This window comes from Mus musculus, chromosome 11 (assembly GCF_000001635.26).
Source record: "Mus musculus strain C57BL/6J chromosome 11, GRCm38.p6 C57BL/6J".
Lineage (NCBI taxonomy): Eukaryota > Metazoa > Chordata > Mammalia > Rodentia > Muridae > Mus > Mus musculus.
This window is the reverse complement of record NC_000077.6, coordinates 21,694,663-21,710,045: the sequence shown is the minus strand read 5'-3', so window position 1 is coordinate 21,710,045 and position 15,383 is coordinate 21,694,663. Positions and strand designations below refer to the sequence as shown.

The 15,383-nt window shown below is 39.4% G+C and overlaps 1 protein-coding gene across 17 annotated transcripts in view; it reads right to left on the bottom strand.

The window, feature by feature from the left end:
• Positions 1–15,383, bottom strand: part of Wdpcp (WD repeat containing planar cell polarity effector) — a 326,719-nt gene that overhangs the window by 188,642 nt on the left and 122,694 nt on the right. For all 17 annotated transcript variants that reach the window (XM_006514636.3, XM_030245786.1, XM_011243680.3 and 14 more), the window contains one exon: positions 14,741–14,932. In XM_006514636.3, the coding sequence (XP_006514699.1) occupies positions 14,741–14,932 (192 nt within the window). The remainder of the gene's footprint in view (positions 1–14,740; positions 14,933–15,383) is intronic.

Sequence of the window (15,383 nt, the reverse complement as noted above, 5' to 3'; positions counted from 1 at the left end):
GAGAGAAAGAGAGAAAGAGAGAAAGAGAGAAAGAGAGAAAGAGAGAAAGAGAGAAAGAGAGAAAGAAAGAAAGAGAGAAAGAGAGAAAGAGAGAAAGAGAGAAAGAAAGAAAGAAAGAAAGAAAGAAAGAAAGAAAGAAAGAAAGAAGGAAAAGGAAAAAAGGAAAAAAGGACACGCACCCATGCAGAAGCTGACTATATTTGACCAAGATCTGTCTCTGGGTTGGCAATACAACACTACTGAAGCCATTTTCCTATAGGTGAAACTGTACTAAAGTTATTTATTTAGTCGTATTTTTCTCTCATATATTACATCCCCACTGCAGTTTTCTATCCCTCCATTCCCCCCAGTCCCTCATCTACCTCCCTCTCTCCTGGATCCATGCCTCCTCCATTTCCCTTCAGAAAAGAGCAGGCCTCCCAGAGATAGCCACTGAGTCTGGTATAACAAAATCATTAATAATAGGCAATACTCTCATATCAAGGCTGAATGAGGCAACCCAGTAGGAGGAACAAGGCCCCAAGAGCAGACAAAACAGTCAGAGACACCCCATTGCCACTGTTAGGAGTCCCACAAGAGCACGAAGCTACACAACCATGATGTATATACAGAGGACCTAGGTCAGACCCATACAGGCTCCATGACTGTCACTTCAGTCTGTGTGAGCCCCTATGAGCCCTGCTTAGTTGATTCTGTGAGCTCCATTCTCCTGGTGACCTCAACACCTCTGGCTTCAACAAACCTTCCTCTGCCTCTTCCTCGGGATTCCCCTAGCTCTGCCCTAGACCCATGAAGCATGGGTCTCTGCATCTGAAGGGGTTATTGTTGCGACTCATTTAGTTATTTTAACAGTTCCTTGTGAGCCAAACTTATTTCTGAATGGCACCTGTGGCAGTGTTATGAAATTCTGATCAGGGACAGGAATAAGCATTGTTTGTGCATCTGTCGTACACACACAAAAGCCTGTGATAGAGAGATGCTGGGTGTCCTCCTCCTCCTCAGTCATTCTCCGATTTAGTTTTGGAAACAGTGTCTCTGAACCTGGAACTCTCCATATTCACTTAGAGTAGCTGGCCAGAAAAGCCAGGAATCCTCCCGTTTCTGCTTCCCTAGCACTGGGATTACAAGTGCAAGGTGCTGGAGATCTGATCTTAGGCCTCCATACCTAGGTGCCAGGCACTTCCCAAGCTCTTGAGCTCTCCCCCAGCTCTTGATGTTTTAAGAATTAACCTAACACATCAGTACTAATTGAGACTTTATTTTATTTTATGTTTATGGGTTTTTCCCTGCATGCACAGATGTGTGTACCACATGCATGCCTGGTGCCATGGATCCCCTGGAATTGGAGTTACAGACAGTTGTGAGCTGCCTCGTGGGTGCTGGGAAGTGAACCCAGGTCCCCTGCAAGAACAGCCAGTGCTCTTATCCTCTGAGCCATTTCTCCAGCCCCCTAATTCAATCTTTAAACTGCATGCTTTTGCTTTCACTTTCCTGCTCAAATATTTTAATGGCAACACACTGACTAATTATTTAAATTTTATCTCATGCCTAGGACACAAAATGCCATACTAGGTCACACCAAATTCCTTCCTTCCTTAGTACCCTTCCTCCTTCCATTTTCTTTTTTGTTTAGTAAATATTTTTGTATTAACTATATACTAGGCACTGGTCCTAGAAACACAGCATTAAAAAAAAAAATCCTCTCACAGAGGCGCATGTTTTCCTTGTGGAACTATTTTGTAGGCAGTAGATACTTTGGGGGGAGGGGCCTACATAGCAGAAATAAGTCACTAGGAGTAGGTCTTTGAAGATTGTGCCTGGCTTTTCTATTTCCTGCCTGCCATATGTGGACAGCTGCCTCACACTACTGGCCCCGTAGACAGGGCTGCCTACCTACCATGCCATGCCCTTTAGAGTAGGCTAAACTCTATAAAATGATGCTCTGTCCAGTATTCTGTCACAGCAACAAGAAACGTCATGCAGGAAGTTGGTTCCAAGACAAGCAGGGTTGCCAGTCATGTGATCTTCAAGGCTTTGAAACCACTCCTGGAAGGAGCTCAGTTAGAGAATGCTGTCAGAGCATCAGGAGATCAGCATGTCAAAACAACACTGGCACTACAGACTGTCCTCACCTGTGAGACTCTTCAGACAAGAACAAGGGCTTCATCAACAACCAGACAAGAGTCTATTTCAAAAAACAATTGATCATGTCCTGAAAACCTGAATGAGGGCAAATTAAAAAACAATGGCCTATTTTGTTGGCAGAGGAAAATTCAAGACAGCATTAACAACTGTTTAGGAGGCAGCACTTGTGACAGTACTTTCAACATGACAGAACTTGGAATTACCGGTTGCATGTGTCTCCTGTAAGCAACTGGCTTGACTGCACTGGTAGATATGGGAGGATTTGCCCACTGTGGGTGGCACCATTTCCCTGAACAAAGGATCCAGCACTGTTTTAAGAGAGAGGTTGAGCTGAGCACAAGTCCAAGTGTCTCCACTGTTCTCTTCTGACTGTGACCCCTGTGACTGCTGCCTCAACTGCCCACCATGATGGACTAGGCCTTAAACTGTGAGCTAGAATAAACACTTTGCTGCTTTGGCCAGGATGTTTTAATCGCAAGAAGAAAGGAAACTAAGCTGCTGTGACTGCCTGCCCAGATTGGATTAATTGAAGAGGGAAGACCCTCCTTAACTGGAGGCGCTGCTATTCCATGGTCTGGAGTCCTGAACTGAGGAAAAAGAGAAACAGCCTGGGACTCCTCCTGCTGCCAGGCCTTCTCCATGATGAATGTATCCGTGACTGTGAGCCGAAATCAACCCTTGCTTCCTTAAACTGTCTTTGTCAGATATTTTATCATGTCAACAGGACAGAATGAATATACAAGTAGACCAAAATTATCCTAGTTTTCTAAGTCCCTTCCAGCCAGGTTATATTCTTTATTATTATTATTTTATTTATTTACATTTCAAATGTTGTCCCCCTTCCAGGTCTCACCCTCCATGAGCCCCCCTCCCCTGAGCCTCTAAGATGGTGTTCCCCCACTCCCCCACCCACCCACCCACTCCCATCTCACCCCTCTAGCATCCCCTTCTCTGGGGCATCAAACCTCCATAGGACTAAGTGCATCCCTTCCCACTGAAGCCAGACAAGGCAGTCCTCTGCTACATATGTAGGGGGGGCCATGGACCAGCCCTTGTATGCTCTTTGGTTGGTGGCTTAGTCTCTGGGAGCTCTGAGGGGTGCAGTCAGTTGATACCTCCTATGGGGTTGCAAACCCCTTCAGCTCCTTCAGTTCTTCCATAGGAGTCCAGTGCTCAGTCCAGCAGTTGGTTGCAAGTATGTGCATCTGTCTCATTCACCAGGCCATATTCTAACCCTACCTCCATAAATGTTTTCCATCCTCAACCAGTGGGTATGCTATGACATTTAGTCTTCTGTTTTAGGTATTTAGTCATATGTCCTCATTTTCACTATAAGCTTAAAATACAAATATGTTGTGGTTTTCACATTGTCCTATACCTGTGAAGGAGCAAAAACTGTACTAATGTTAAGTTCACTGTAACCATTTGAAAGCTAGAAATGGAATGCAAGTAGTGCTGGTAGAGGTATACCTCTAGAGTGCTGGCAGCTTTCGAATGGAACCCTTCAGGCATACTGGATATTTAAACTGAAGGAGACTGGAGATGCTGAGGGCTATGAGATACTGAGGAAAGTATGAACTCACAGCAAGACAGCCTCTTTAATAAAAGGGACCAGTAGGGATGGCAGCAGTCTCCAAGTTACAAGGTAGACTAAGGGTTCAGGGTTCAGGGATCAGGTTTCCAAATTTTTGTTTGGTTGATTTGGTTTGTTTGTTGTTGGTGGTGGTTGGTACTGGGATTTTGTTTTTTGTTTTAGTTTTTGTTTTTGTCTCTACGAGCTCGTGAGACGCTCTCTGACAGGACTCAGGCCATGCTTCACTGCTATTGTTGATATCCACTTAAGAAGAAAAGATATTTTGCATAGTATAACTAAGAATACCACTGGCTTGGGTGAGGTTTGACAGTGAAGGACTGCCCTGAAATCAATGAGAGCCCAGGTTTGATCCCACACTATAAAACAAAACAAAACAGAAACAGAAGCCCCACTAAAGTTTAAAGATAAAACAAAAAAAAACACAAACAAATAAAAACACTACTTGAGATACATAACTTTTGGTTTCAAAGTATTGTGCTACATTTAAGATCTATTTTCTTTCTAACTTTCATGTGTTGAGTTGGGGTGGGGCTGTGTACATGTGTGGAGTTCAAGTCCCAGGTAACCTGTGAGCCTCCCAACACAGGCCTGGACCTGGACTGCAGCCCTCTGTTTGAGCAGGCCCCGCTTTCAATGACTTAGCTAACTCTCCAACCCTGGACCATGCTACACTTCATACACATCTTAATCATTTCAGTACTACAAAATGGGTGCCATAAGTTTATATTCTGGGGGTAAGAACTATAATGGTCAGAGAGGTGGGATATTGATAACCTATCAATGTCTCAGCAGGATACCCTGTGATCAGAGGAAGAGAATGAGATTCACAGCATCAATAACCTTACATATGGGGAAGGAGTCCCCAGAAAGGGAAGAAGAAAGAGGTGATGAGGGATGCATATGCTGAGTTGTTCTGCCAGCCCTGCATTCTAAGGGCCATTGTGCATAGTATGACTCCAGAAATTTGGAAGAAGTCCTGGTAGATGTTTGTCCTTAAGGATGCTTTATTCTTAGGTCAGTTAAATTGTTCTGAAAATAGTATACTCTTGAAATGTGAATGGTAAATTATCTTTAAAATAAAACAAATAAAACTATCTCCTCAAAACAAAAGCTATACAAATAAAGCTAATACTGCCATCTAGCACTATTCGCTACTATAGGACTTTGGACTCTTTTGACAGAATTATGTAAAGAACGGATGGAGCTGTGTTTATAGCTCTCAGAATGATCTGTTAACATGAATAGCCAAAATACATGTCTGTTAAAAGTATTTTATCTACTTGGCTGTAGCATTTAATCCTAATTGAACCCAACTGTCCCTCCAAGGTCAACATCGGGGAGAAGCAGCAGCACTTGGGCCTCAGTTCGAGTCCTAAAGCCCTGGGCAAGCTCACCTCCTACATCTTTAGTTTTTCTTCTGAAAAAGTTGCATTCACATGCACTGTAGGATTGCTGCAGAATTAAAAATAACAAGTAATATGCAAGGGACAAAAGCACCTCAATAGTCACTTTGCTGTCGGTCCTGAAAAGCAAGCCTGGTTCCTTAGCAAGGTCTGCAGACAGCACAACGAATGAAAGAAAGGCACTGATCACTGAGTAAGATCTGTATTTCTCACTAGGACTTATAGTTGATGCTTATCTACACGTGGAAGAACAGTTACACGCAGAGAAGACATGGATGGGAAGCTTATACTCAGTGCACTTTATCTATTTATGAGACTTATCACTGTACTTGGTATATGACAATGGCTCAATAAGTCACTGAATACATTTTAAAGAAAATAAAATTACTGAGGGATAAAAAAAGAAAAGACTCAAAATTTGATAAGTCAGAAGAAAGTCTGAAAATCCAAGGCAATGTTCTCTGTCTTCAGATGAAGACAAAAACCCCACAACAAAGTAACATGAAGAAAGAGAGGAAAAAATCTGTACTTTTTCTTTTGAGGGGGCAGTTTTATTTGGTTTATTTTAAATGGTCAGTGCCAACGAGGGGTATCTGACATCAGAGGTAGCCAAGTAGGGGAGATTTTCATTCCAAAACAGGATTGATCATGGCCCAGTATTTATGTGCATGTTTGTGCATGTGTGTACATTAAAACTATGTAGTAGAAAATGTTAAAAATGTAAAAATTCAGGAGCCGGGCGTGGTGACACACGGCTTTAATCCCAGCACTTGGGAGGCAGAGGCAGGCGGATTTCTGAGTTCGAGGCCAGCCCGGTCTACAAAGTGAGTTCCAGGACAGCCAGGGCTACAGAGAAACCCTGTCTCAAAAAAAGCAAAATAAATAAATAAATAAAAATTTAAAAAAAGTAAAAATTCGGGCTTAGAAATAACAGAAGAAACAACCAGGTGGTTTTCTAACATTTCCTAAAGAAAATGGTTTTAGCCACATTGAAATCAGTCTGCTTCAGTTAAACCAGAGGAAGGTTCATTATGGTGAACCTTCATTTTCATTCTTTAAAGAAAGCTAATTTTGTCAGGGAATGGTGGCACACACACAATCCCAGATTCTGTAGGGAGAAGCAGCAAAGTCAGGAGTTGAAGGTTGAATTGAATCACACACACATACACACAAATACACACACACATATACACACTCACACTCTCACACACACTCACACACATACATACACACTCACACACACGCACACACACATACACACACATATACACATACACACACATACACACATACACATACACACACACACACACACACACACAATCGGAAAATAATTAGATAAATTCACCCAGGAACAGTATAGGAAAAGAAAGCCATATCAGCCAGTTATTACTGATGACCATTCAAAAAAGATAGCTTCAAACTCAGAGAGAACAAAAAGCAGAAAATAAATCATAGTGAATTAGGGGCTAGCTCAAATCTTTACATTTCATGTTCAGCTAGAGAGGGTATCTCTCATGAATCTTTTAAAAGTCACCCAATATGCAAATCAGGAAAATTATTTAAAGAGAGGCCTCTTCTGGCACTGAAGTCTTCACCAGTAGGTAAACAGGTTACTTAAAAGATTATGCAGCAGCCAGAAGTTCTTAGCTTATCACTAGGATTTATTCTGAAATCTACATTCTCTCCATCACTTTGCAGAATTTTTAGGAACAGAAGATAAAAAGTACATTTTATTTTTACTTCTTTTTATGAAACATTCAACACACACATAAAAGTGGAGAGAAAAATATGTGAAAAACAGCTTTAGGAAATACTATCTTTTTGCCTCAATTTTAAAAATAAAATATCACATATAAGTTGAAGCCTGCCAGGCCCCATTTCCTTCTATCCCACCCCAGAGGCAACATTGTTATGAATTTGGTATTTATCCCTATATATATTATTATTCATCAGTCTAGAATAGCCATGTAGAGCATTGAATCATTCAGTTTTATAGGTTTGCATGAATGTTATTAAACTATCTCATATTATAATTTCATTTTGCTCAATTTATCCTTCTCAAATTTAAGAAAGTCACACAAATATAGTTTAGTCTTCTATATAGCATTCCACCCTAAAATATGTTTTTATTTGCCTGATTTAAGCTGGGGTGTGTGTGTGTGTGTGTGTGTGTGTGTGTGTGTGTGTGTGTCAGGGAGAGAACACAGGGTATCCCACTTGTTTAGCAAGTACGCTACCACTGAGTTGTGTTTACAGCCTGTTATTTAAATTTTTACCTAGGGTCTCATTCAGTTGTTCAGCATGTATTGAACTTGTGTTCCCCCTTCCTTAGTCACTAGACTAGTTGAAATTAAGTTGAAATTACAGGCAGCCCTGGGTCTGTATTCATCTCTGTCTCTCTCTGTCTCTCTGTCTCTCTGTCTCTGTCTCTCTCTGGAACAGAAAAAAATATTTCCACAGGAAGCAAGCATATTTACAACAATCTTACTATATAACAAAATACAACACAGACTATTTTAGTTAGAGTTTCTATAGCTGGGATGAACACCAGGACCAGAAGTGTCTTGGGGAAGAAACGGTTTATTTCATCTAAAGCTTATGAGTCAGGACAGAAAACCAGGGCAGATACCTGAAGTCAGACACTGATGCAGGGGCTATGAAGGAGTGTTGCTTACTGGCTTGCTCAGCCTGCTTCCTCATATACCCCAGGTCCATATTACCCACAACTAGCTGGACCCTCCCATGTCAGCCACTAACTAAGAAAATGTCCTACAGACTTGCTTTCAGGTTAATCTTATGAAAGCATTTTCTCAGATAAGATTCTTTCTTCCAAGCTATGTCTAGGCTTAAGTCAAATTGACCAAAACCAGCACACAGGCTTGGGGAGAAACATGTCTCTTTTACATATAGCTATTGGCTATAATACTGAGGTACATGATGAGATACCCGGAACATGATGAAAAACATCTACTTGTTTCAACACTTAATTCATCAACTATATATTGAAACAAAATATAGTATTTGCTTTCATATGTAGTGTATTTAGTATATGTTGAATTCTATCACTATTTCTCCTGTGCTTCCTTATTGCTAAACTTGAAAGAGCAGCAGATACTTCAGTTGTTTCTAGTTCTTTCTTACTACTGAAAACGATGCTATTCTAAATCCTATCTGGGTGTGGCTCCATACACACATGGAATAGTTTTCCATGTGTAATGGACTCACCTCTAATTGTTTTAGTTGTTGCCATGTTGTTCTGTATCACAGTCTACTAACTTCTACAAGAAGTAGCAAATGAGAGTTCCGCATTGCTCCAGATATCCTATCAAATATAGCATCTAAAAAAAAGTGAGATCTGGGCCAGTAGCACACCTCAGTGGGTAAAGGCACTTTCCAGCAAGCATGATGACCTAAGTCTGACCCCCTGAAGCCACATGATAAAAGAAAGAACTCAAGTTTTCCTCTGAACGCCACATGCATACTGTGGCACACACACACAAGCGCGAGTGCACACACACACACACACACACACACACACACACACACGTGCGCGCGCGCGCGCACACACACAGGCATACACAGACACACAGGTACCTGCACACACACACAGGCATGCACATACACACACACACCATACATAAAAAAATAAAAGTAAAAAAAAATATCTCTTGAAAGATATAGTAGCATTTGGTTTTAAGTAGCTGTATTTCATATTGTTAACATTTTCTAATTCTGACATTTGTACATAGATGAATGTATAAATGCTAATAGCATTAAAAAGGTTTAGAAGCATGAACATTTTGGCATCTACATTTCTTGGTATGGGTAAGCTGTAACCTTAGATGTTTGTATTAATATAATCTTCCAATCTACAAAACCGCTCTTAATAGTAGTCAATACAATATATCAAAGACTTACTTCATCAAAGAATAGGCAAATACTTAATGGAACAGAATAGAAACCCAATGATTTTCAACAAAGAGCAAAGGCAAGCCAATGAAGAAAGCAGTCTTTTCAACAAACAGTTCCCAATAACTATACATACAAATAAAAACACATGGATCCAAACACAGAACTTAACACAGAGTTCAGGTTATAGTCAAAAGTTTTATCATACATACCTAATTTTGAAAGTAGCAGCAGTGGTACCTTAATTTTTTAATCTCTTTAAATCTCCACATACTACAGACAATTCTTTGAAATAGCAGAGCAAAATATCCATGAACAGTAGATTAAGATTTTAAAAAATTATATGCAATAAAATATATCATAATAATTTAGATGATTTAAAATGAGAGAAATTAACAAAACACCTTAACTATTAAAAAAAATCTAGTGTTGATGTTAGCATGATTATCCTGACAAGGTGTATATGAGATAGAACATAGAAAATAAGAAATTATGTGATCTAACTCATTCCCCACATTCCTGGAAACTGTGAGTTTTGGCATAAAAAATAGGAAATACAGCAGTAATATAGAAGAATTAAACTTAAGAACTCTGTCGTATTGAGCTAGCAGTACCAATACGGACATACTATGACTATGTATACAAATACAAATACTGCTACTGGAGAAATTTAGACAATGACCAACCCAGAAACAAGCTAATGTCCCTCATATCATGAATTAGACTCAAAAATATCATTTTACTTAAAAAAAAAAAGTAGTGTATTGGAGAAATGGCTGAGTCTAGCCCAGGACAGGTAATGTACAAGATGGGTGTGACCCACCCACACACCAAACAGCAGGGACTCCACCAAGATTGCAGAGATCATAACAGGAGAGAGCAATTTGAAGATGCTTTTGCTAGAAAAAAAATGGGGTAACCTAATCTTCTAAAAGATACAGTTATAATTTATGAACATAAAATAGAATGTTTGAATCTATGAATTAATAATGCAATTCTAAAAATTAAAATCAAACACCTTCATTATAGATCAGTTTATTATCTCAACAAATGGTAAGAAAATAGACATTTATTCAGGTTATTATATATGGCTGAAAGAGATGTTATTTTACAAAAAAGTCCAGATAATAAATGAAAATGGAATTATCTAATTATAAAATTACTATTTTTGTAAATGAATCCATGAACCTTGGAACTGAACACCAATAGCTAACATCAAAAAACAGCTAAGAAAGTAAATGAACCTGAAATGACGTGCCTGATGCTGAAAGAACAACTACTCCAGAGATTCCCACCAAAGCTATAAACTCGGAGAACTGTGTGAGGGCACAGAAACATGTTGAAGGGTGCCATGCATATACAAACAAGACCCAGGCCACGGATATGAGAGCTGCAGCAGGAATCTTTTAGGGAAAGAAACAGACTAGTGGAAACCTGTAGACTAAGGTACACCCTGGAATGCTCCAACTGGATATAATGCTTTGTCTTCTGGGAATGTACACACAGGTAGAAAAGACCTTATAGGTAAGTAAGAAAGGGGCTGGAGCTGATGGCAACTGTCACCTTGGGGAACAGAATTGCAGCTAAGATTGATACAGCACAGGGAGGTGCTTCACGGGGCTGCTGACTCCAAGGGTGTTTTGCTTATAATAGCTCTCTAAGTTATGTAATAATATTGTGGTTTGCTTTACATGCATTATATTTTGTGATAAATATATATTAAGCCAGTATTTAAAAAAAAAAACATACAAAGCTCACATTCTGTAAAACAGAATATACCTAGCTAAAAGCTAACACAGGTGCACCCTGTTGTCTATGGTGTTCATAAATATTCTGGCTTTTTCACTGAAAATATGTGTAGTATACTCTGGATTCCTTCTGTACTGTACTAATAATTGGAAACATACAACCTTTCCCATCACTTAGTCTTTTAAAAAAAGAGTCCAGAACAATGCTTCGTTCATACAAGACAGTGGATACGGCAGTGATGCCTGAATCCCAGCACGGTAAAGGCAGAGGCGAGGCAACTGGGAGCTTGGAGGATAGCCTGGACTACACGAGTAGTTTCAACCAAACAACACCAACCACAAAACATCGTACAAGAAGACAAATGTGTTTGTGAGGTTTTATTTACTTAGACCTAACAAATCCTCGATTGCATAGCTCTGTATATGTGTCCGTGGTTAGTCTGGTGAGCAAGGTCATGCGGCCTCTCAACAGATACTTTGATGTGAGCACCACATGCAAAATGAAGTATGAGATTCACACAGCACAAAAGCTACGACAGCGGCAGAAAAATAAAAGGGGAGGATGAGCTGTTGTGACATTCTTGTCAACGTGAACGCTAAGAAAATGGTAAAAACTTCTCAAAACAAAGTAAAAGGAGTAAAAAGAAATGTAAATGAAGATGTTTCCATATAACACATGATAAGTCATACATAAACTGCTAAAACATGTTTATGTGCAGGTGTGTGCCTGTGGGTGTGTCAGGGTAGGTGTTAGACCTATCTGCTGGGTGTTACCCTGGATTGCTAATGAGGACCTGGTGTTTGACAGTTTAGGGCAGGCTGGCTGCTCAGAGAGCCTTGGGGACCCTGTGTCTCCAGCTCCCCAGTGTGAGATTCACACCTGGCTTTTTATTTGGCCTTATAAATCAAACTGAAGTCCTCGGGCTGAACTGCAACTGAACCATCTCCAAGCCCGGAAAATGGGCTCTTAATGAATTTGCTGATAAAAATTCACTTTTCTACATTACTTATCATATATTTTTTTCAAAAGAATCATTTTCTTAGATTACATAATTCCTCTTGCTCTGTGCTTCTAATTAAGATAAACAATATTTGTTTAGAACTCTGTGGTGTGAAATTGGACCAGGCATTTTCTAATATCCATAAAATAAATTTTAAAATGTTTTCCCTCAGAAGACAGATAATTTGGTCACAGAGAGTTGATTTCTGCTTCCTTTGTTTTCTTATTTTTGAGCAGCTTGGTAAGCCAATTTTCTACTTAGACTCTCTGTTACAACTCTCATTGGCTGCAGTATGTGGGCTTTATCCTTTCCATGGTCTGTTATGCAAAAAGATGGCTTCCGCTTTCATTTTTTTAAAGTTTGCTGTAAAGCAGTGGGTCTCAACTTGGATGTATGCGAGATCACCTAGGGAACCCAGAACAAATTACTGATGCCCCCTCCTGACCAGAGTCTGATGGAAGGCTTCTGGTGGCCCAGTCTCAAAAGCTCTGCAGGCGACTGTAATGTGTTACCAGGATATGAACTACTGTTCTAGGATTTTGCCAATGTCAAAATAGAAGCTTATTATCTTTTGTGATGAGGTCTATGTGGAAAACACATTTTTAAAGAAATCTATAGTTTAACAGATTAAAAAATTATTTAATTTATTCTCTATGAAGATTCTTTTTTCTTTTGGGTTATACCTTTAGGGATTAAAAGCATATTGTCTTATTATTCTGGTTATAATCAGAGTTAAAGTCTGTTGCTGCCAGTGGAAGGACACTGAAGAAAAAGTCCTGACTACTACAACTTTAGCCACTGGTAGCTTTAGTTCATGACATGCTAAAAATGTTTCAGTTAAAGGTTATGTCTTCATATGAAGGAAAACAATTATTTTCCCCTAAAAAAAATTAAGCTTTTGCATAGTGAAATTTCCAAGAGTTTCTGGAAAAATTTACAAAAAAATTGTTTTCAAACAGATGAATTTTGATAGACAATTTAAAGGACCAAACCCTAAAACAAAAGCCTTGCCAGGAAAATAAATTGCATATAATGAAATATTGGAAGTGAAAGAGAGTATGTGAAGCAATAAGTGGTTCAAACCCATGTGTGGGCTTAGGCCATGGCTCAGTGATAGAATGTTTTCACCCAGCATGAAAGAGGCTCTAGACTAGATGATTCCAGGTAGCACCAAAAGTCATATTCACAAATTATATGCAAATTTGTAAAAACCAATACAGATGCTTTTATAAAGTGGACACTTTAGCCTTACTCTCTGTAAGTAGAGTCAGTCACTCCCTGTGGCTCCTGCTATAGTTTACACACGTTCTACCTAGAGCAAGCTGACACTCTCCTGTACTTAGTTTCATGTTTGTCTCTTCTTGGTAAAAACCTAAGGTCCCTTACAGGCAAGACTGTTTTTTATTCCTATCATCTGGGATGAAACACGGAGCTTATGCAAGATCATGCTTAAAGTCAGCTGGCTACTTCAGGCAGAAACACCACAGTAATTAGACTGGGAAAACTGAGTCAGAGAGTAAATTTATTGGGCCAGAGCATACACTTATATAAGAAAGCAACACTGGAAAGGCTGGTCAAGACTAGTTTAGATAAAGCTGAGTTTTGTTCAACAGATACTAAAGAACAAGAACGGAGTAAAAATGGTCAAAAGAGATCTGCATTTTAGCACCCATACCTGTGCACATCAGAGCCACCAGCAGCCTGGGGTGAACTTATCTGGTTCAAATTTACTATCTTAAAAATAAGAAAACTAAAGCCAGTTAAATTAAGTTACCTATCCAAAGCCAGAACACAGAAATGGGAAAGCTTACTGCAGAAGAATTGGGAAAGGTCCAGTTCTCAAAGAAGACATACATACATATCAGATATGGATTAGGACCCTTCAATATTAAAAGGCAGCCTAGAGCTGGACATGGTAATACATGCCTTCAATCTCAACACTCAAGAAGCTGAGGCAGGAGGATCAGGAGCTTGTTGCTATCTTCTTACTATCTGTTGCCTACACCTAAAAACCAACCAACCAACCAACCAAACAAACAAAACAACCCATCTCCAAAGTAAATGAAACTCAAAGATTAAAAGTCTACACTGTAAGTGGAAAGAAGAGAAAGCAGAGACCTACTCATTTTATCCTAGAACACTGATTTTGAGAAATACTTCTTAAAGTCTGAAAGGTTAGAGGAAAATATTGGAATAGAGTTGTTTCACCCAGGTAAAACTAAATTTTTAAAGGGAGGGAACTTTTTTAATTTAAAAAACCCCCAGAAGTTTGTGTCTATATGGATACAAAATGAAAACACACACAGGTTCATTCATCTATGTGATACGAGGGACAGACAGAGTGAGACCACGGACATGGACTCAGACACCGTCCTTCCAGGGCTCCCATGGGAGGTAAGACCCTGGATGAGAGGCTGTGCTGCAGCCAGCCTCCTTGCAGCTTCTTGCTTCCTGACAGTATGGCTGCACGGGGGCGTTCACACAATAGGCATCTGACTCATGGTTAAGGGTGAATGCTAGCATAGTTTTTCCATGCACAAAATCTTTGACAAACAGTGTCAGTCGAAGTTTGTTGTCTGTAAGTGTTGCTATAATGTATACACTTTTTTCATCAGCTTAACTCTACTTTATAAATAAACTATAACTTGAGTAAGTTAGTAGCTCACTCAAATGGAGAGCATGGCAGCGCCAGGGCCGGCACTTGAGCCCACAAGCCTATGCTCTCAATCACTGCATTACTTCAGCCATAGAGTTGTCTGCTTACACTCGAGTTATGATACATTTAGGATCTCATTTTATATTCAATTTCCTTTTTGAATATTTGAAAATATAAAATATAGGTTTAAAATGAATTCACATATATTTCAGAATAGAAAAACCAGTAATACTCTTTGATTTTTCCCTTCATTAAAACGTTTACATTTGCTTTAGATTTACCTCCAATCCTCCTTGAGTAAAGCCCAGCAACAGCATATTGGCTCTGTCCTTCTCAGAAGAAACTGGAGTCCAAGGCCAAACATCATCACTGACCAGCGGCCACCAACAAACAACTAGATCCTGAGTGGAGTTGACAGCTAAGTGACGATCTATTGTCCTGTTGGCTGGGCCAGGTATGTCATAATAGGAAATCTAATGGTTAAAGACAAACAAAACATATGAAAATGTTTCTTTAAAAGGATGCAAAATCATTTATTTGAAAAGAAAATCCAAGCATCTGTAAATGTAATACACTCAAGTAAATATGCATCTTCAACATGTGCTTACAAGGGTGTCAGAATTTACCAAATTCTTTTGACAGATATATAAAAAAGACATATGTTCAAATGCTCCCAATTTTTAGCAGAGGAAAAGAAAAAGAGAAATGTGAGCTGGGTGGAACTAGATGTAGCAATTCCAATCAATACTGAAATGTACAGTCATGGTTGCTTGACAGCATCCACCTACACACATGGCTTAGGATCAGCTGTATTAAATGACACGTTCAGGACTGCTGACCAAGACTGTCTGACTACTATTTAAGACATAAGATGTTAACAATGACTGACAACAATAAAAGGAAAAGCAACACGAGGCAAATATC